This window comes from Antedon bifida, chromosome 1 (genome assembly GCF_963402885.1).
Source record: "Antedon bifida chromosome 1, ecAntBifi1.1, whole genome shotgun sequence".
NCBI lineage: Eukaryota > Metazoa > Echinodermata > Crinoidea > Comatulida > Antedonidae > Antedon > Antedon bifida.
The window spans coordinates 28,902,034-28,923,145 of NC_136226.1; the positions used below are offsets into that span (position 1 = coordinate 28,902,034).

At 35.2% G+C, this 21,112-nt stretch overlaps 4 protein-coding genes across 5 annotated transcripts in view; all 4 read left to right on the forward strand.

Moving 5' to 3' along the window:
* The first annotated feature begins 46 nt into the window (after positions 1 to 46).
* LOC144854920 (E3 ubiquitin-protein ligase DCST1-like) lies at positions 47 to 6,654 on the forward strand. The gene is made up of 16 exons (XM_078712928.1): positions 47 to 152; positions 426 to 548; positions 693 to 899; positions 1,041 to 1,180; positions 1,388 to 1,574; positions 1,675 to 1,818; positions 2,051 to 2,178; positions 2,924 to 3,078; positions 3,388 to 3,487; positions 3,854 to 3,949; positions 4,054 to 4,180; positions 4,601 to 4,717; positions 4,827 to 4,969; positions 5,232 to 5,345; positions 5,872 to 6,057; positions 6,474 to 6,654. The coding sequence occupies exons 1-16, from the start codon at positions 113 to 115 to the stop codon at positions 6,549 to 6,551; spliced, it is 2,085 nt and encodes a 694-aa protein (XP_078569054.1). The 5' UTR covers positions 47 to 112; the 3' UTR covers positions 6,552 to 6,654.
* A 314-nt stretch (positions 6,655 to 6,968) lies between these two features.
* Positions 6,969 to 11,451, forward strand: LOC144835845 (acetylcholinesterase-like). The gene is made up of 8 exons (XM_078690964.1): positions 6,969 to 7,537; positions 7,783 to 7,961; positions 8,195 to 8,272; positions 8,436 to 8,554; positions 8,973 to 9,143; positions 9,654 to 10,285; positions 10,436 to 10,599; positions 10,685 to 11,451. Exons 1-8 carry the CDS (start codon positions 7,155 to 7,157, stop codon positions 10,732 to 10,734), a joined length of 1,776 nt encoding a protein of 591 aa, XP_078547090.1. The 5' UTR covers positions 6,969 to 7,154; the 3' UTR covers positions 10,735 to 11,451.
* Positions 11,452 to 12,081: 630 nt separating this feature from the next.
* The window catches only part of LOC144847862 (acetylcholinesterase-like), a 30,478-nt gene continuing 21,447 nt past the window's right edge, over positions 12,082 to 21,112 (forward strand). Inside the window, exons 1-8 of one of the 2 annotated variants that reach the window (XM_078704451.1) lie at positions 12,082 to 12,449; positions 12,932 to 13,091; positions 13,388 to 13,465; positions 13,805 to 13,923; positions 14,146 to 14,313; positions 14,506 to 15,137; positions 15,305 to 15,486; positions 15,650 to 16,254. In XM_078704451.1, the coding sequence (XP_078560577.1) occupies positions 12,093 to 12,449; positions 12,932 to 13,091; positions 13,388 to 13,465; positions 13,805 to 13,923; positions 14,146 to 14,313; positions 14,506 to 15,137; positions 15,305 to 15,486; positions 15,650 to 15,738 (1,785 nt within the window). In that variant the 5' untranslated portion in view covers positions 12,082 to 12,092 and the 3' untranslated portion in view covers positions 15,739 to 16,254. Of the gene's footprint in view, positions 12,450 to 12,931; positions 13,092 to 13,387; positions 13,466 to 13,804; positions 13,924 to 14,145; positions 14,314 to 14,505; positions 15,138 to 15,304; positions 15,487 to 15,649; positions 16,255 to 21,112 lie in introns of those variants that run through there. The other variant, XM_078704442.1, reaches the window with a different exon arrangement.
* On the forward strand, positions 16,714 to 21,031 carry LOC144847837 (acetylcholinesterase-like). Its single transcript, XM_078704378.1, has 8 exons — positions 16,714 to 17,146; positions 18,380 to 18,539; positions 18,715 to 18,792; positions 18,993 to 19,111; positions 19,301 to 19,474; positions 19,625 to 20,262; positions 20,485 to 20,666; positions 20,812 to 21,031. Exons 1-8 carry the CDS (start codon positions 16,766 to 16,768, stop codon positions 20,898 to 20,900), a joined length of 1,821 nt encoding a protein of 606 aa, XP_078560504.1. The 5' UTR covers positions 16,714 to 16,765; the 3' UTR covers positions 20,901 to 21,031.

Consider the following 21,112-nt stretch of genomic DNA (forward strand, 5'->3'; position numbering starts at 1 on the left):
TATGTGTACTGTATAGGCCTAGCCTAGGCATAGGCCTAGTTATTAATAAACCCATTATGCCCTTACCATTTTAAATTTGACTTAGCTAAGTGGTAGAAAATTATATTTGAAAATGAAATGTTTGACAAAATGTTGCGATTTGTACAAAGCAGGTAAGTTAAATAAAAACAACTTTTTACCTTTTAAGTTAAGATGTTGTGGAGACAGGCTAGGCCGGCTAGGTAGCTAGCCTAGGCCTAGGCTAGAAAAGCCTAACTAATTAAGGCCCTGGCTAGAAAGGCCTAGGAGGCTAGGCCAACAAAGAAGTATCACCCATAATAAGCTTTCTTAATTTCCTAAATAAAGGCCTATGTAGGCTAGTTAGATACTATAGGACCGTTTGGATTTTTAAAATATAGACCTATTTTTCATTTCTATATTTTTAGCGGTCAAACGTTGTATGCAAGGTTGGTGTCCGTGCATTTATCGATTTTTTCGGAGCAAAGATAATGAATACCAAATTATTAAGGGCTTATTTGGCCTCATCCTTGGTGCTGGTGTTGGAGCAGGTTCGTTTAAATTATTATTTTTTAGTATCCTAATGAAAAAATAAAATGAACTGCAGCAAGGTGACATTACATAATTGGTGACATTATACATAATTATATAACATTATTTCTAATCTAAATAATATTGTTTTCCTATTTCTAAAGCTCTTCACTTCGTAGTTCTGGTTAAGATCGAACATATACCGAAGGCTTACCAGTACCACGTAGCCGGAGCGGTGATGGCAGTGTTTGGGCTTGCGTGTTCCTTGTCTGTTTCAGCAAGATGTATACTTGTTTTAATTTTCCCGAACTTTTTCGGCAAGAACGGTAGAAATACTGTGACTACATTTGCGATTATGTATCTCATGACAGGTGTGTTATAATCTTTCATTAATCTTTATGTTATGCAGAATGTTTGTAATGCACCTATACTGTATGGGTCTCAAACTACAACAGTTTTTCCATTCACTCGTAAACATTTCTCTCTAAATTATGGAATCGCCTATATTCTAGGTCCAGCATCAAACATCATAGCCAATGCAGAAGAGTCCGCTCGTGCCATATCGTGTACGGCTGCTTTAAGTTTTAACCACAGTAAAACTGCATTTGAACTTATGCACAAGCCGCTTGTTGCTGCATTTAGAGATATGCAGGTGAGAATTAATATGAAATATAAATAAGAATTCTTCAGTTTTTCACCACAGTTCAATGCACAACGGTCGTTGATAATCTAAAATATATGATGATGTATTATTATTATGTAATTATAATTAAAAAGCGCCAAACTGGACAACCTAGGAACTACTTACAAGTTGTGTCCGCCAAAAATAACAGATATTTGACTTGATTTTCATTTACAGAGAAATACAAAAGAAGTTAAGCAGGTTACCTCTGGTCTGAGGGCAAATTTTAAAGTAATGAGTAGAGATTTAAAACCACCAAATTTGCCACCTCCTCCCCCTCCTGACGAACCAGTCAAATCATCGTCACCAAGAGCTAGTAAAATTCAAATTGATTTTTCAAAGCGAATGAATAGCAAATGTGATGGTAAGTGTGATGGAACTTGATTAGACATTTTAAACGCCATCACTCGAAATTGAAGGTAGGCCTACTGGTTTAACCTATCAATTGATTATCTTTATTTCAGAGGTTTTTGAAGGCGCTGTTGAACGCTGCAAAGATATGTTCAGAAACACGGAAAAGAAATGCTACGATAAACTAAAATTTCCAGGCGTTAAACACGTGCTATGTCTTCCATTAAAATTGAATTTTGTTTGTAGCATAATCAGAGGTAAGCAGAGTAGTTGAAACCTAACAAAGTGTCCGCCTAACAAACGGTCTCTTAAAATAGAATGGCCGTGTGTTGAAAAATACTCGTTCGTTTTACGGGGAATTGTCTCCTTAACAGAGGGGTGTACCCTGAATCCCATCCCAAAGGAGGGGTTCTACTGTATATATAATTATATATCACCACTACCTTTTCATATTGGTGTGTAAATTGTTCACAAATATTGTCTTTTAAGCGTACAAGTCAAGTACATGTAGAAGTTTCAATCCCAACATAGATCCGCAGTTAGGAAACACGTATGTTAAGATGGAGAGATTAGTTGATTCTTTTGACAGTAAATATCACATCGAAACTCAGTGGCAGGTAATAGATTGTTTTGATGTTTTACTTTTCGAAAATACAATAAACTAAATTTAATTATTGCATAATAATGATTAGGCCTATAAATAAAAGGATAATGTTATTTGGTCTGATAAAGAGAAAGTAAAAATGGATCGTGTGGCGCAGTGTAAGGGCGTGTGTCAGTGTGTTGGACGCTGGATTACCGATCGTTAGATTGCGGTTCGAATCCAGGTCTCGCCGCATTGCTTGTATCCTTAGGCAAGATACTTACGTTTGCCTCTCTCCACCCAGGAGTATAAATGGGAACCCGATTAGATCAAGAGACAACTTTGCGCTGATTACTATCTGCATTATGGGAGTATGTTTCCATACGTGTTTGATCCCCCGCCCTCCCCCATCCCCCCCCCCCCACCCAAATGACTGGGATAATAAGATAATTAGAGGTTTCTTTATTTTATTGTATTTTTTATTTTATTTTATTTCATCAAAACTAACAGCAGGTATGAAACAGAAAACAGATACAATAAATACTTACAGCATTAAGCGCTATATAAATCCAGGATATTATTATTATCATTAATTAAAATGCAATATTGAAGCCCGAAAATGAATGTGAAGAACTAGTAGGAGAGCTACAAAAACTACGGTGACGCAAATTGATGTAGAGAGCGTCTTAATCTCGACAAGGATCATAGTTTGCATTATATTATGCATATAATGAATTACAAAATTCAAATGTACTAACTCAAAAAGTTCCTCTTTTCAGATGATTACGTTTCCGTTAGATATGGATAAAAATTCGGCTAAAAATATCCAGAAAGCTGTGCTCGAGGAATTCAACAGAAAAAAGATGATCTTTATTACTTTCTTTTTCATCGCACAGGTCATGTTATCATTTACTTTCGTATTAGTTTTTGTGTCGTAAGTAAAATTAAATTTATTTTTCGTAAGTAAATGTTGCCATCCATGTAGGCCCTACTGCACATATTTTTGTATTATGAAGCCACTCAGAGTTACATGCCTAGTTAGAGTGAGGTTAGGTTATTATTACGTATTATTATTGACCAGAAGCACAACTAAACACAACTGTCGACTGACTAACATAATGTTTTAAGCAAATAAAATAGCTAATCACTAATGATGACTGACGTTACCTTATTCCAGTATATGTTACTGTTATGTTTTCTATTTTCTAATATCTTTTTACTGTTCCTGGTCACGGTACCACAGAGCATTTAAGTACAATAGAAAGTTCTTATCAGACTTCACATTTGACAACAACTACCTTACTTCATACTTCAGACGGATAGATGAAAGGAGAAGAAAAAAGGTACACATACATAAAGCTCTGTCTACACTAACAAACTAGTTTGACAACAAAAATGTGATGTGCCTAAATATGGTAGTGACATCCTCAAATATGGTAGTGATTTGACATCATTATGTACATGGGCACATCACATTTTTTGTCACATAAAGTTTGATAGTGCAGACAAGGCTTTATACGCACTTTCACATCATTAATAATGGAAGATTATAATTCATTCAATGAAACGAAACAATTCATGCGAGCGTAACTTCACGACGTTTAACCCGGTCCTTTTTGGACAAGTTTCCTGCACTTAAATTCTTGTCGATTAGGCCTATAACTGTTTTAGTAAATTAAAAATGGTTTACGTTACACCTTTTTTTAAAGAAAAAGAGAACACTGTTACCGCTTATGAAGGCAGAGAAGAAAGAATACATAGAACCGTTCCACTTCAAAATGAGGAAAGAAGAAAAATCTAAATGTGTGAGTGTAAAAATACTAAATATGAGTGTGTACAGGCATGGATGACTTCAATGTTTGTAAAGTTACGTTTTGACGACGATAATGAATTTTTTTTAAATTAAAAGATAAAAACTGTACTTCGACTTGGTGCTCAAGTTCTGGCAACCATTGCCATCATTTGCTTCGACAGTCTTCTTTATGAAATGCTGGATATTATACGAAGACATAGTAGACTTGATGTCAAATTGAAAGGTAATGCGCATGCCATAAATAGTTGTTTCTCTAAAGCTCTGTCTACGCTATCAAACTCTATGTGCCAAAAAATGTGATGTGCCTATATATAGTAGTGCTATGCTGAAATATGGTAGTGATATGACATCATCATGTCCATTATATGGGCACATTACATTTTTTGACATATAAAGTTTGATAGTGTAGACAAGGCTTAAGATCACTGCCTCATTTCAGTTATTCATAATGATATCTGAGGCTGCGCAGCATAAAATGCACACTTTGCTATCTCTGATCGTAGCGAATTAAAATGTATGTACTGATGGAGATTGAAGAGTATGCCTCACTCTTGCTTCGATTATGGTTTTGCAAAGAATATAGTTAAAAAGGTGTTTTATGTCAGTTTAGACAAATGATTTGCTTACAATGTTTGATTTTCAGGTCATCATCAAGTTAGTTTGAAAGTTCTTGGCAACGGTTTAGTGGCAAATTTATTTAAAAATCTGATTGGAAGCTTCGATCAGTCTCAGAGTGTAGACACTATTTCTAGCAATAGTAGTAAGTTTCGTTTGTTATTCGTCTGCATGTTAGTTTTTTCTGAAATGTTTACAAACTCGTTAGCCAATCATACTGCAAAAAAAATATATCACCTGATACTTTTTTACAGATTGTTTGCCAATTCCTAAAAAGACACCAAAAAACATTATTCATAATATATTCCTGATTTGGCTGTGTGTGTTTTTGTTGGTTTACTTTGAGGCGTTTAGTCTAAGGTTGAGACGTACAATATGTGCATTTTTTCATCGGAAGGTAAACCGTTTTTGTGTGTATGTGTGCTTGTTCCATTCCTCCGTGATTTGTCTGTTTTGTTTTGGCGTCTCTGACACAAGAATTTGCTTTCTTGGTGACGCCACCATTTTTGGAAAGACTAATAGTAATGTCAAGTTTTGATACTGTAATAATGTTTACGTTACAGTATGCATATTAATGCATCTATTTTAAAAGTTGTAGTTTAGATACTGTGTCGTGAATACCTAACATGTAAATTGGTTTGCTTTGTCTTTTTGACTAGCGAGAGAAAAAGCGTGTCTTGTTTATGTACAACGATTTATTGAAGAAAAGAAAGGGGTTTTTAAAGTTTATGCGTAAACGAGTTAAGAGACAAGCAAAAGAAGATAAATTGTCGGTATGTTGCTTATTTTCGTTTTTTGATTGTATAGGCCTATTTAGAAAATAATAATAATTTTGAAACTACATGTGTATTTATAGTCTCATTGTTTGTTGTTTGAACTGGCTAAAATATGATGTGTGACATATCGGTTTGGTTTTGTAACATACAGTATCTACACATAAAACCCCAAGTAAGGGCGTGTGGCGCAGTGTGTTAGATGCTGGATTACCGATCGTGAGGTCGTGGTTCGAATCCAGCTCTCGCCGCATTGCTTGTATCCTTACGCAAGGCAATTTACTTACATTTGCCACCCAGGTGTATAAAATAGGTACCCGGTTAGACACAACTTTGCGTTGATTACCAGCTGCGTTATGGGAGTATGTTTCCATGTTTTCTATCCAAAAAATGGCCGGGGTAATAATGCTATGTAAAAAAACTTTGAGCATGATTACTCATGAAAAGGGTGCTATATAAATGTGGTATTATTATATTATTATGAATACCGTATACCAAATATTAATATACCGTTATTTATGTACAGAGGGAAACTGGTATTCTAACAATCCTTCGTCGGCGTTTCAAGTGGATCGGAGCTTGTTTAAAGAAGTTAAACCTTGGCCGGCAATCCTGCCTGATATGTGGTGAACTGGAGAGAAAACGATTTCACCACTGCACTGGCAAAGATTGCTATTTCTCTTATTGCAAAGATTGTTGGAGAGATGTCAATGTAATCATTCTTTCATTTTTGTATTCACATACGATCATATTGGAAACAAATCATAAACACGTGTCTGTAGGCCTACTTCTCCGTAATTAAATCGACTTTTTCGCACAAGTTTGTATCTTTACCCGCTTGGACATTGTAAGACCACACCAGGGAGTTGTTACACATTGGATTAAAGTATTCGGTATTAGGCTCAGTTCGTTTCTGTTCCGAAAGTTTTAATGAAGAACATCTTACATTAAAGTTGTTATTCTCATTCAGTTATTAACTACATTATTTTAAAATGTATATGATTAATTGAACGTCATTAAATTAAAATACATAATTTTTATCTTCTTTTGAAATTATGCATTAAGGAATAAATATTGAACCCATACTCGTCGACTCTTATATTACATTAAATAATTTTTCCTTCACAGAAACGCTGTTATGCATGCTATACGGGAAAAGAATCTGACAGCGAGAGCTCTTTGACGGATATGGACGACTTCTTTTGAAATGCATTAAGGAATAAATACTGAGCCCATACTCGTCGACTCTTCAATTAAACTTGTACAGAAGCTTCTCTTGAAAAGGACGCGAGTTATGTAGATCTCAAGAATTCAGTGTGGGGGTGGGGCGAGGTGGGGTTAGGGATGGGTTGTTGATAATGTGGTTATTGGGTGATCATCTACGTTATCTTACTCACGTTATATATTAAATGTTATATTCAAATTATTTGTCTTCACATTCTGCAAATATAGATTCATTCATTCAGGCGTAGGCATATTGCCTGACTTTATTAACTTAAGGAAATAGAGTCATTGAAAGAAATGTTATTAATAGTAAAATTAACTTTACTAGTGTTCATTAGCCATGCAAACCTTTATACAATAAGTTTTAGATAAACAAGTTTGAATCGATCTGTGTATGAACATTTTGTGTTGAAAGAGAAGTTATTGCGACACTAATCGCAACAATTGATTATGTGCATACAACGCTCATCCGGGGCTGATCAGCGAACACGATACTCATAATCATTAAGTCAACTATTCGATGAATAGGCCTGGACTTACTATTTACATGACTGAATTTTACATTATTGAACAGCGTTGTCGACAATGGCGGCCGTGCTTGCAATCGTAGCTCTTTTACTACAGCCCGTATGTGGATATTCCGAAGCTTCAGGACCAAATCCAACAATCCAATCTAACTTCGGTACGGTCATAGGAAAATCGTTTATATTCGATGGGGGTGAGCATTTGCCCATTATAAAGACTGTGAATGGTTATTTAAGTATACCGTATGCTGAACCCCCAGTAGGACCGTTGCGGTTTATGCCCCCTGTCGCAAAGTCATGGACGGTAAAAGATGGCGGTAATTATAATGCAACCGTCAACAGGGCTGCTTGTCCACAACTGAAAACTCAATATTTTAATTTTCCTGAAGAGATAACTGAAGATTGTCTTCATCTAGATGTGTACACACCAAATCCTACGGTATTGTAATTTATTCTTTTAATTGGATTTAAATAAGTTACATATACAATTTATATATTTAATTATATTCACATTACTGTATTATAGTTATAGGAATGTTCAGTTACGTGTATATGGACACAGCTACGCCGATAATTAATGATTATTATCTGTTATGCAAGTGTTGCACACTCTATTTTTGGGAGAGCAGGTAGTTTATCATGGGTAATCCAAAGAAACCTTCTTTCCTTGTTTACCTACAGTAATAAAGTGTTGTCTTGAATTTGCAGCCGAAGGCAGCTCCTGTTATGGTGTACATACATGGTGGAGGTTTTGTAATGGGTACTGGCACCACACAGCTCTCATCGCCAGTTCCAATTGTTGCGCTTGGTGACGTCATAGTTGTGATTATCAATTACCGCACAAATGTGTTTGGATTCTTTTCAACTGGTAAGCAAATATCACTGCAATACAATATTTTTAGGCATAGGCCTCTTAGCTGCACCGCCACCACAAAAGTAGCCTTCAACAGCACCGCCAGCAGTAGCAAAACCAATGGAAGCAGCACCAGTGTCAGAAGCAGCAGAACAACCAGCAAAAATATACTTTTTATTAAATCGTGATGATGTCTACTCGCTGTGTGTACAGTATGCATAACCGCATTCGTTTTATTTTAAATTTAGGAGATGATGTCGTCAAAGGAAATGCAGGTTTAAAAGATCAAGTAATGGCTTTGAAGTGGGTTCAAGAAAACATAGAAAGTATGTACGCCATGAAATGATTCTGCATTATTTATCAGTATTAATGTATTTCGAATGCTATATTATTTAGTCACGTTAGACGCGATAAACAAGGCGTTACTGATTGACTAATGTATTCTGTCTAAGCCATCCAAGACAAAGACACAGTGTCTTTCATTTTTAGGTTTTGGAGGCGACCCAAACAGAGTAACACTATTTGGTGAGAGTGCTGGAGGAATTTCAACGACATACCACTTGGTATCACCAATGAGCCGAGGCCTTGTCAGTAATGTGATTCTTCAGGTACAATTTTAAAACTATCAGCAGAGATATTGCCATTGTGCATTTAAGGCCAACTCATACAGCGTTTTTTATCAATTAAAGTTTAAAGTTCTCCCGACGACCTAAAAACTACGCCCGACGCTATCATCTCAACACAACTCATCTCATATGGATTCAACTCAGACAACACCGATGAGTCTATACGTTTTGTCGGGGCCTCGTCGTACGACGCTGTCTGAGTTTAGAAATCTTATGACTGAGCAATAATAATACTTCTTGTGGGTACTTGGTAGTGTTTTTTTTAATTAACTTTCTACGAGTATCGGTAAAAATATGATTTTTACCAAATGGAGTTGTAATTTAACTGTTTTCAGTCAGCAATTGTACTGTACAAAATGATTGATCCAAAATGTATTTTTTATATATTATTTTAATTAAGAGTGGTAGTCTTCTTGGTGGTATGCAACGTAGTCCAGAGACTCAAGATTCACAAATGAAGAGAGCATTTGCTTTAGGCAGAATTGTAGGATGTGAACAGACGAAAACAAATGAACTTGTTGAATGTCTCCAAGCTATTGACTTTGAAATATTATTAGCGAACTATACACAAGTACGTATAATAATCTTGACTTTGTTTTGTTCCACTTTTAGACATGTATGTCTAGTTTAAGTTTTCTGACAGCTGGCCACCCAACAATTAACGCTTTTAAAACATTAGTCTGAGGAGCTTTTGATTTGCGACGAACTATGACCTACACATGTGTCGTTGTTCCCCACCCGAATCTAGAATCTGCAAAAACTGATTCGATGACTCGCAAAGAATTAGCATGACGTCATTAGTTCCAAATTGAACGCTTTCTATTATTAAACAAGGCCATATATATGGCTGCTGTCGCGTGCTCAAATTTGAGTCGACCGACCATCCAACCAACCGAGTCGACTAAAAAGAAAATTTGACATGGGTTTCTTCTGTGTGTTCCATACATTTCTATTTGGTGTCAAAAGATTTTCCACTAGTTGGAGGGACTTCTACTGATGCACGCGCTCCTAGGGTGATTGTCATTTGTAAAGTAATCTAATGTTTATTTATGTTCTTATGCTGTTCTGTTTTTTTTAATAGACAATCGCCGAAACAGGAGAGCATCCAATGACAAATCCATTTCCACCGAATAGTGATGGAGAATTTCTTACAGATAGTGCCGAGAGACTGTTTGAAAACCCTTCCAACATCGCACAGGTTAGTGCAATGATTGGAGAACTTGCAGACGAAGGAAACGTTGTGTTTTCCATGGTATATCCTACATACATCGAAGAAGAACCTATTGTAAACCAAACAGATTACGATATGATACTGGACATGATGATGATAAACCAGGTACCTACATCATTAGCAAGGCAGACGCTAAAACTGATTTATTTGACAGATCAGCAGATTTCGGATCCCACTTCAGATCGCAAGGATGGTATTAATCACTTACTTGGGGATCTGTGGTTCGTCTGCCCAGATATTAAGACATCAAAGTATATGGTTTCTGAAGGAAACCACGTCTATGCTTATCACTGGACGCATGTTCCTTCGGCGTCTTTGTGGGGCGCAACGTGGTTTGGGGCAACACACGCAGAAGATCTTACGTTCGTGTTTGGTTCACATTTTAATGAACACATGTCACAGTTGTATAATAGATTTACAAAAGAAGAAATACAATTAACCAAGGATGTAATAACGTATTGGACTAACTTCGCTAAATATGGGTTGGTATCTTTTTTCACAGATAATTACTGTCCTGTTCCGTATTGTATAGGTTTCATTAACACGTCCTTTACACAATCGTTGTCATTTTGTTGAACCATACTTCACCACCATTTTTTAAAATGTAAGTTTATTGGTCACTTTTATTTCAGAAATCCAAACTCTGCCAATGACTGTTTACCAGAGTGGCCCAAATTCACTGTACCTGAACAAGCCTACAAGGAAATAAAAATAGGCTTTGCTAACGGTAGAATGTTGAATCCTCTAGCCTGTGAATATATCAATGGAATTGTACCCAGAATAGTTGCTATGGAACGTAAGTTTTTCTTAATGTTTTAAACAAATTGTACAACATAATTTCAGTTTGTTACCAGTAATTCTCAAAATATTCTTGTTTGCAGAAAAACAAGATGCGCAATTTGATAATATGGATTCGTGTGATGGCATATAGGCAAATCATATTACAGTAATGCAGAATAAATCAAATTATCAATTATAGTAGGAATTAAGGTAAAATAAATTGAAAAAAAAAAGAAATATTTAGGACATGCCAACACCTTTGTGTATACATGTTGTTTTTAAAATCTATTAAAATTATTAAAAAAAACGTTTAATAATAAATGCAGTGATGTATAAGTATTATTAGTGTATAAGGCATGCATTAGTAAATACGACATATTTGTTTAAAGATGTATTGTCCCTTGAAACACAAAAAAATGAAGGTCAAAATATTCTAAATTTAAATTGGCCATATCAAAGTAATATTAAAGTTATTCACTTTAAGTCGAAAATTCGAGTCAAAAACAACAAGCTTACGTAATTAACAGGTAAATTAGTTTGATTACATTCGTCTGGAAAATCGTCGCGAAAGAAAGTAAACAAAGATTTCAAACCACGAGTACGTACGCATTATGCATATGCTAATTAGGATTGTTTACAACTCGTCACAGCTGAGAAGGTATTTTCACACAGATCGTGAGGAAGTTTTATGAAATATGCATACAGAGTAGCCAAACAAGCACGTTTCATTATGGGATATGTTTTGATCAAAAACTTTGACTGGAAGTCAAAGTTATTTATTAAACAAAAAAACGTCTGTATTTCAGTTAAATGATTTTTTTTTCGACAAATTTTTGGTGATAGTTGATAACTATTATGATACTTCAAAATGACCCACCTTTTTTTAAAATCTTTTATTTTTTATTTTTTTGAAATTAGTCAAAGGGACAATACATCTTTAAGTATTATAAATAAATCAACATACACTTCAGTCGCTTAATGTTTGATTAATTTCTATTTGACCTTTGTAAGTTAACCGATGTTTGATTGTAGTTTTCAATGTGTATCTGATATAAATCAGTACAGAAGTAGGTGTAAATATACACACGAGAGACACGAGTTAGTTATTCATTAAAAACAGTAAAAAGGAACATTTTAGGTTACTTTGGTTTTCGTTTGGGATAATCTTGGATAGATCCTTGCTTATATTTTACTTTTTTCCATGGGTTTCCCATAACTAAGTGTGCCGAGTTGAACAATTTAACAAAGAAAGGGGGTAAACATGACCAATGAAATTGTAATTTTAAGTTAATGGCACACGACGGGAAACATATGGATTAATATATCCGCTAGCCTTGAGCGCATTTGTAAAAAAAACTGGCTGTCTTTATACAATATTATATACTGCAGTATTTCAAAGTAATAAGGATTAACAAGCGGAATTCGGTATGCATTTGGTTTTGTTCCCAGAAACTAGGTACGCAATATTGTTGCATGCATTAGTGAGTCACTGCTATGGCGGATAGAGGCATGCCTGTATTATTTTGTCTCATTATTGTCTGTGTGTCCCAGTGTATAGCAGACACGCCTCAACCCGTAATTGAAGCTAAATTTGGTAAAGTGTTTGGTAAATCTGTTACCCTTAACGTGAACGATTATTTTACGGAATCGAAAACTGTAGATGTATACCAAAGTATCCCTTACGCCGAAGCACCGGTTGGTTCACTTCGCTTTAAGCCTCCGGTAGCAAAAATATGGGATAAGGATGCCTTATTCTATGCTACTGGTCCACAGACGGCTTGTGTTCAAGAGAAAGATCAATTCTTACCAGTTTTGGAACAGAGCGAAGATTGTCTTCATCTAGATGTGTATACACCAAACCCCAAGGTAAGACATAACACATATACAGTAAATAGATGAGTTGTTTTACCTGAATTAGTCCTATATAAGGGAAACAATACATGTGGCAGGTTGTTTGAAATCATATTGATACATGATTAACTGAATTCATTCATATATACCAGATGTTGGGTCGCGGTACCTGGACGTGTATATCTACAGCTAACACGAATGTGTAACTTCAATATCAAACTGAGACGATTATTTACATTATGAGTAAAGATTTAGCCTACAGATGGAACTGTAAATACAGTAGAAACTCATCTTTGGGTTATAAGAAATTAAGTGGACAATTTTTTTTGGTTCCGGAAGGTGTCCCCTAATAAAGATTCTACTGTATTCGAATTACAATTTGGTTATTTTTCTCATCTACAAAGCAGAGAGCAAGCATTATTAGTCCTATATATTATTATAATTATTATCTTATTAATGTGAAATATTATTTATTTTATCACATTAACATAATGAAGCCTGAAAATGCTCCTGTGATGGTCTTCATTCATGGTGGTGGGTTTGCATTTGGCATCGGGACAACCAGCATCATCTCACAAGTACCGATGGTAGCTCTCGGGAACGTCGTCGCCGTCAACATCAATTACCGCTTAAATGTCTTTGGCTTTTTATCCACAGGTTTGTGTTTGTAAACATAATAACTAGTGTTGCTTCATGCGTGTCCAATGTGCGCGCGCGTGTGTGTAATTTTTTTTCTCTTTTGTGGAGTACCGTAATATTATTTCTGTGATTTACATAATAAACAACATTTATTCAACATCAACAGACAGTTTACAATTACAACATTACAACAGTGTACTCTTCCTCTTCACACATTTTAAGATATTTAAAATACATTACACGAAAACAAATTTAGCGTAGTTGTAAATGTAATAAAAATAATAATATTTTTCTTCTTTTTTTACTTTTGATAGGTGACGATATGGTGTCCGGAAACATGGGATTGAAGGATCAAACACTAGCCCTCAAATGGGTTCGTGATAATATAGCAGGTGTGGAAGTTTAAGCCAATTTAGAAAGCATTTAGGTTGTAAAACAACAACAGCAACACCAAATATAAAGACTGTAATCGGTTTTTTACTTTTTACAATATTGAAATATTTTGTTTCAGCAACTCGGCTAATCAGTTCCCTGGCTAATCCACTCTGATAATCCACTCTGATAATCCACTCTGCCAATCCACTCTGCCAATCCACTCTGCCAATCCACTCTGCTAATCCACTCTGCTAATTCACTCTGCTAATTCACAACCTTGTTTTGATCATGAGTGCCATGACGTTAGTGTTTTATTTTGTTTTGAAGTACAAACTGTATTTCGTAATTTATTTTAGAATTCGGAGGTGACCCAGATATGGTTACGATATATGGGGAAAGTGCTGGTTCAATTTCAGTAGCAAACCATGTTGTATCGCCTATGAGTAAAGGCTTATTTCATCGTGCCATTATGCAGGTACGAAATTAAATGTTTCTATTTGGAAAATAAGAATTCAATTTGTTTGTTAGCTTGAAAAAACGTACTACTCAAAATGCATGTAATTTGACCAATTACAGGCATTGATAGTCTGGGTTGCGTCCTAGTATGAAACAAGCTTTAGTATTTAGTTTTAGTATAATTATTATTAGTTTTTCCTTGGAATGCAGTTTTCACTAATACATATATCGTTTATACTAGAGTGGAACGGTTATGGAAAGTTTAAAATCAGAATCGAAGACAGTACAGAGATCAAGAGCTTTTGCGCTTGGCAGAACGTTAGGATGTGACCAGTCGGATACTAATGGACTCGTGCAATGTCTTCAGGCCGTTGATAGTCAAACACTTGTAGCAAATTGTTCACTAAATGTAAGTTTCGTCTACGTTAAAGCTACATAAGTGGTGAGGGTGTTTACCCCTACTGTACCAATCAACCCTATAAGATTATTAGTATACATTATCTGTTGTTGGGAAGCAATTCTTTACATGTGATCATTATCCTAGATCCAGAATTCAGTCAACTAAGTATATAACTATGTTTTTATCTTTTCTTTTTAATAGACGGCAATTGAAAATGGAGAGAATCCTTATACACTTAAATTTGTCCCTAATACTGATGGAGAGTTTCTGTCAGATGATCCAAATAAGCTTTATGATGACCCGAACGCAATAAATGACGTTGACATCATGTTGGGAACTCTTTCCGATGAAGGATCCATTTTCGTAAAACTATCTATTGTAGGAGAAGTAGTAATCAATCGCACTTTTTATGACAATTCTTTCGGTAGACTGCAGTCGACGGAATGTATGACAGAGTTAGAAAGATATCTTTTGAAATTTGTGTATCTTTCCGATGAACAGATAGCTAATCCAGATTCAGACCATTACTATAGTCTTAGTCAACTGGTAGGTGACGTAATGTTTGTCTGTCCAACGGAAAAGACCGTGCGACAATTGGTCACAGCGGGAAAGGAGAATGTTTATCTTTACAAAATGACCCATTTACCTTCACGTTCCTTCTGGTCGATGTCAGGAATGGAAGATCTAGGTGCTGCACATTGTGAAGACTTACCGTTTGTATTCGGTATGCATTACAATGAAGAAAACTATTTGTTTTATAAAAAATTACCTGCTGAAGAAGTCCGCCTTACTAATGCAATGATGACGTACTGGTCAAATTTTGCCAAAACAGGGTACGTTAATATTACCTGGTTATATAACTGTTAGGCAATAAGGAAAATCTGTAATGATGTCACTATCTGCCATTACTTAGGCCTAGTTTCATTACATTTTTTACAAAACAGTCGCATTTTTTTATATTATTGCCTTGCCGTAATATTTACAATTTATTTTTAAATAGTGATCCTAATAACTCTGGTGGCAGCAGTAACTTAGTTTTGGCTTATCCAAAGTGGCCAAAATTTACACTTGCTGAGCATAGTTACAAGGATATTTCAACGACCATGCAAAACAGCAATGTATTGAATTTCAAGCGGTGTACATTTATTAATGATATTTTGCCAAAGATGAGAGAAATACAAGGTAAAATTGATTATTGTATTTTCCTTAAAGTTGATCGAAATATGCACTAAATAAATCTACTTAAAGGGTCTTTCACACTTGTTCCGGCACGGGTCCAGTCCGGCGCCGGCAAATCAAGTGCTATCCACATTATTTTTTTCAGTCTATATATCTTGTTTTCTAGAAAAACTGAAGATGTTTGAGAAAGGAGAAAAGCACGAGAAATGTAAATATTCGTGCGAATCAGGCTCTTGTGATGAAGACAAGCCATGAATGAGTAAGGATTATGGATTTTCACCGTGTACATGGTGTGTGCGTGTGTGTGAAACATGATCTAAATTCAAAGTTAAAATAGTTGAATAATGCAATATTTTTCAGTAATAATACCTCTTTCAAATCGAATTACGCAGTTATTCCCATTGTTGTTTTAATCATAAATAAGTTACTGTTGCCTCGTCTCTCACAAGGAAACGTTTTAAACTCTGGGTTTGTTTGGAAAAGTTTGTTTTACATACCACACGAGTCTATACTGAATTTGCAAATTATAAAACTGCATAAAACTGATTTTACAGAAATCTTTCTTTTCTAATTTCCCCTTTTCCATTTCTTATTTTCTTCTTTTTTTCAATGTATTCTTTTCCCCTTTTTTGTTTTGTCTTTTCTTTTGTGTTTTCCCTTTTTAAAATAAATGTTTGTCTTATTTCCTCTTTTCTTTTTTTTCTACTCTTTTACCTTTCTTTTTTCTATATTAAGTAAGTCAATAATTAATGTAATTTCCAATGATTGGAAAATAAAGATATTTTATATTGTATTGTGTACACTATGTTGGACCAATTATCTATTTCGTTGCAACTGCGTTGTCGGATACAATGCTGTTTTCAACCAGTTGGTTTGAAATTGTACCAAAACGCGATTTGAAGGAATACGAGCTTAAAGTTAAAGTCGTCCAGATAGGACTTACCATTTGTCAATATATAAAATATATAACAATAAGAAAAGCTACTAATGTGCAACGCGGTTTAATTGCCGTTTTAAATGCGCCATCAAAGTGGGTTTTTTTTCAATCAAAATCAAATTAAAAGACCAAAATTATTGTTATTATTACATTTTAAAATGTATTCACTGTCTTAGGTGGTTATTTATTACAGTCGCTATAGCCGGCCTTGGTCGAGTTTGTACTACCAACATATATATGCACAAGTCATGTCTGATAATAATAATTAAGCGGAATTGGGCATGGGGGTTATAAGGTCGGTATTGTTGCTTAGATAAACACTTATAGTCAAGATTAGTTTGAGTAATGGCGGATAGAAGTAAGCTTGTGTTGTATTGTCTGCTTCTTGTCTGCGTGTCCCGATGTGTAGCAGACAATAAGCCCCAGCCGGTAGTTGAAGCTAAATTTGGTAAAGTGTTTGGTAAATCAGTTACCCTCGATGTTAACGACGATTATTTCCCGGAAGCGAAAACTGTAGATGTATACCAAAGTATCCCTTACGCCGAAGCACCGGTTGGTTCACTTCGCTTCAAGCCTCCGGTAGCAAAAACGTGGGATAAGGATGCCTTGTTTAATGCTACTGGTCCACAGACGGCTTGTGTTCAAGACTTCACTCCACTTCTACCAATTCTGGAAGAACAGAGCGAAGATTGCCTTCATCTAGATGTGTATACACCAAACCCCAAGGTAGGCCTAAGACAATAATAAAATACTTAAGGAGTTGATGAGTCGTTCGATATCGATACCGATACCGGGGTTATATATATAGGTCATGTGCAATGAGCACATTATGATGTCAGTAAAGCAATACAACATGACAAAAAGCTGGATATTCTGACGTGACACTGACGTACGTAATTCATTCATTTGTTCGGTGGTGCTTTGTTTATTATTCGGTGCCTGGACGTATCTATATACATATGGATAAGTTTATCAAGCATGACGTCACGATTATTTACTTTACAATATTGACAGTGGTTACTGTGGTTGATGAATACCTTTATATAGTTGATCGAATTATAATATGGTTATCATGAAATCAGAGATAACACTATTAAGCTCATAAGAGTATTAATATGCGGTAATGGAAACGTATCCGGACAACTACCCCCTGGACAATTACCACCCGGACAACTACCACCCGGACAATAACCCCCATAGGACAACTACCACCCGGACATTTATCCCCTAAGACAACTACCCCCTAGGACAACTACCCCCTTAGGACATCTACCCACCGGACAACTAACCCCTAGGACAACTACCACCCGGAAAACTACCCTCTATGACAACTACCCTCTAGGACAACTTCTATTTTATTTAGATTCCCTTAGATCTGGGACTTAATCCTTCAGATGTCCAGGAAATATGTGAAAAAAAAAGACACATGGATTTGTGTAACCATGTTAACTCAATGCAAACCCTATTTCAAGTAACATTGTATATCTTACATTTCACATTATATTCAAATTTATGGAGCAATATATATTTACATTGTTATATACAATATTGCAGAGATCTTACAGAGAACAGTTTATTTTCTGTAGTGGTAAGACATTTTGAAAAAAAAAATATCACAGAAAATCATAAAATAAAAGTCAATATCTCATTACATTGATATATTATTATCCTTGAAAAGTTATTTAATGATCTTGCCTCGTGGGCCTACTTGGTCTACTTCGGTGTTTTTTTTTTTAAATTTCAGATTTGTATGGGCTAACTCTCACAAGCTTTGCTCTCTTTTTTTGGATTTTGCCCCTCTTCGTTAATCTAATTTATTATCATGAACTTAGAAGAGAAATCTCATTTTGCATTTTACTTTTTGATATCAGAATTGTATATAACAAACATGGTAGGTATTTACTTCATAACATTCTGTAGGCCTACTATAATAGTCGTTTTATTTATTACATATTTTAGCCGGAGAATGTTCCTGTGATGGTGTTCATACATGGTGGAGGGTTCGTAATGGGCATCGGAACAACCAGCAACATGTCACAGGTACCGATGGTAGCTCTCGGGAACGTCGTCGCCGTCAACATCAATTACCGCCTAAACGTCTTTGGCTTTTTCTTCACAGGCATGTATAGTTGTTACTAGGCCTATTAGCTCTCTATCAACGATCATGGTAACCATAAGTCTATTCGATCAATATTACTGCATAAAAGAAACTAGCTTGTGGTAAACAAAGTGCTAGCCATAAGTAACAGTTAGTGAGTTTGATATCTAAGCTATTTTTTTAAAATATAAAACAGGTGACGATGTTGTGTCCGGAAACATGGGGTTGAAAGATCAAACATTAGCCCTCCAATGGATTCATGACAATATAGCTGGTGAGACAAGTTTATTGTATTTTTTTTGGTTACAAATTTGTATAATGAATTTCACTTGAGTAGAGTAGTTTACCGTAAAAGTCTTTATCACAGGCGTGTGTCAATTTACTCCGTTATAACAAAAACATTTCGTTTTCGTCAATGACGGCTAACTTATTTTTTTAAATACATGTTGTAAATATTGCTTGATTTAATTTCAGAATTCGGAGGTAACCCAGATATGGTTACGATATATGGTGAAAGTGCTGGTTCAATTTCTGTAACAAACCATGTCGTATCGCCTATGAGTAAAGGCTTATTTCATCGTGCTATTATGCAGGTTTGTGTGAAAGACATTGTACTTGCTGATCCCATTGCAGCTAAAAACAAAGCTATTCTGGGATAATTGAATTACACTTTTATAAGCAAATCTGTAAAACTGTAATTGGTCTTTAGATTCTTTGACCACAAACAACCTTTGTTGAACATTCATTAAATTAAAATTGTTGAATATATTTGATATTCTTAGAGTGGAACGGTTGTGCAAAGTTTAAAAACGGGACCAGATTCAAAGCCGATAGAAAGATCAAGAGCTTTTGCATTTGGTCGAACTTTGGGATGTGACCAGACAAACACCAACAAACTCGTGGAATGTCTTCAAGCCATTGATAGTCAAACTCTTTTAGCGAATTATTCTGTAAATGTGAGTACAGCGTTAACATAATAATGCAATCGATTTGATTGATCATGACATCTTCAACTAAGGTGAACATTGTTTTCAATCTTATATATTCATAGTATAAATGATAATGTATCAAAATCTTCTTATATTATATATATTATATATTGCCAGACAGCTGTAGAGAATGGAGAGAATCGTTTAACGCTTACATTTGTTCCGAACTCTGATGGAGAATTTCTGCCAGATGATCCGAATAAGCTTTATGATGACCCGAACTCAATAAATGACGTTGACATCATGTTGGGAACTCTTTCCGATGAGGGAACATTTATGGTAAAAATGGTAATGGTTGGAGAAGTAGTAACCAATCGTACATTTTATGACGACTATGTAACTGGAATGAGTGCCATGATATTTCAGGCTGAGTCAGAGTTGGAAAAAGATCTTTTGAAGTATGTGTATCTTTCTGATGAACTACTAGCTAATCCAGATTCAGACCATTACTATAGTCTTAGTCAAATGGTAGGTGACTTCATATTTGTCTGTCCAACAGAAAAGACCGCGAACCAGTTGGTTAGAGCGGGAAAAGAGAATGTCTATCTTTACAAAATGACACATGTGCCTTCTCGATCAATCTGGGGATTGTCTGGTATAAACGATGTTGGAGCTGCACATGGTGAGGACATGTCGTTTGTATTCGGTATGCATTACAATGAAGGAAACGGTTGGTTGTACGGAAAATTACCTGCTGAAGAAATTCGCCTTACTATTGCAATGATGACTTACTGGTCAAATTTTGCCAAGACAGGGTACGTTATTGTTATCTGGTTATTCATGCTTTAGTATTAAATGAGAAGGGTTTTCATTTTTTGTTTATTTTTTTTTTATTACAAATTAAGATAGGCCTACAAGTCTTTAAGTTTCGTCTCTGCTTAAATGTATTATTAACATTATACTTATAACTTGTGTATTTATCTTTGACCATCTTTATGCTACATTGTATTTTTATAATTATTCTCATTTTTTATCAGAGACCCTAATAACTCTGGTGGTGATAGAAACTTGGTTTTGGGTTATCCAAAGTGGCCAAAATTTACACTTGCTGAGCATAGTTACAAGGATATTTCAACAACCATGCAAAACAGCAATGTATTGAATTTCAAGCGGTGTACATTTATTAATGATATTATACCAAAGGCGAAGAAAGTGCAAGGTTAGAATTTAAATTCATTTCATAATTTCTATTTAAAGGTTCTTGTATATTTTGGATTGTTATGCATCGTATGAAATGCTATACCAACATACTGTACTATTAGTATTCATTTTGATTCTGGGAGTATTTTTATCTCAAACTTTAGATACATTGAAGAGGTTTGAGAAAGAAGAACACGAGAAAACCAAATACTCGTGTCAATCTGGCTCTTGTGAAGAGAAGAAAATGCCATAAATTAAGTCAAATGTTATCCAAAGTATAGAGTTTATTATACTCCTGCAGCGATGTTCTTTGTGTGGAATAAAAAGTTCATATTGCAAATTATTTGGCAAATTATATTGAAAGAGAAATAAAGAAAAAAAACAACTGAAATCGGTGTAAGACATACAGTAATAATAGGTCCAGTAGTTTGTGTGAGCTATATAGATTTTAGCCTTGTTCCCACC

What these genes read in the sequence shown, in the direction of transcription:
- LOC144854920 (XM_078712928.1), top strand. Translation starts at nt 113, where the DNA reads ATGAAATGTTTGACAAAATGTTGCGATTTGTACAAAGCAG. An exon ending in ACATCGAAACTCAGTGGCAG is followed by an intron (nt 2,179 to 2,923) that starts GTAATAGATTGT and finishes TCCTCTTTTCAG; the next exon opens with ATGATTACGTTTCCGTTAGA. An exon ending in ATGAAAGGAGAAGAAAAAAG is followed by an intron (nt 3,488 to 3,853) that starts GTACACATACAT and finishes CTTTTTTTAAAG; the next exon opens with AAAAAGAGAACACTGTTACC.
- LOC144835845 (XM_078690964.1), top strand. Translation starts at nt 7,155, where the DNA reads ATGGCGGCCGTGCTTGCAATCGTAGCTCTTTTACTACAGCCCGTATGT. An exon ending in GGTTCAAGAAAACATAGAAA is followed by an intron (nt 8,273 to 8,435) that starts GTATGTACGCCA and finishes TTTCATTTTTAG; the next exon opens with GTTTTGGAGGCGACCCAAAC. An exon ending in ACTAACTTCGCTAAATATGG is followed by an intron (nt 10,286 to 10,435) that starts GTTGGTATCTTT and finishes CTTTTATTTCAG; the next exon opens with AAATCCAAACTCTGCCAATG.
- LOC144847837 (XM_078704378.1), top strand. Translation starts at nt 16,766, where the DNA reads ATGGCGGATAGAAGTAAGCTTGTGTTGTATTGTCTGCTTCTTGTCTGC. An exon ending in GATTCATGACAATATAGCTG is followed by an intron (nt 18,793 to 18,992) that starts GTGAGACAAGTT and finishes ATTTAATTTCAG; the next exon opens with AATTCGGAGGTAACCCAGAT. An exon ending in TCAAATTTTGCCAAGACAGG is followed by an intron (nt 20,263 to 20,484) that starts GTACGTTATTGT and finishes ATTTTTTATCAG; the next exon opens with AGACCCTAATAACTCTGGTG.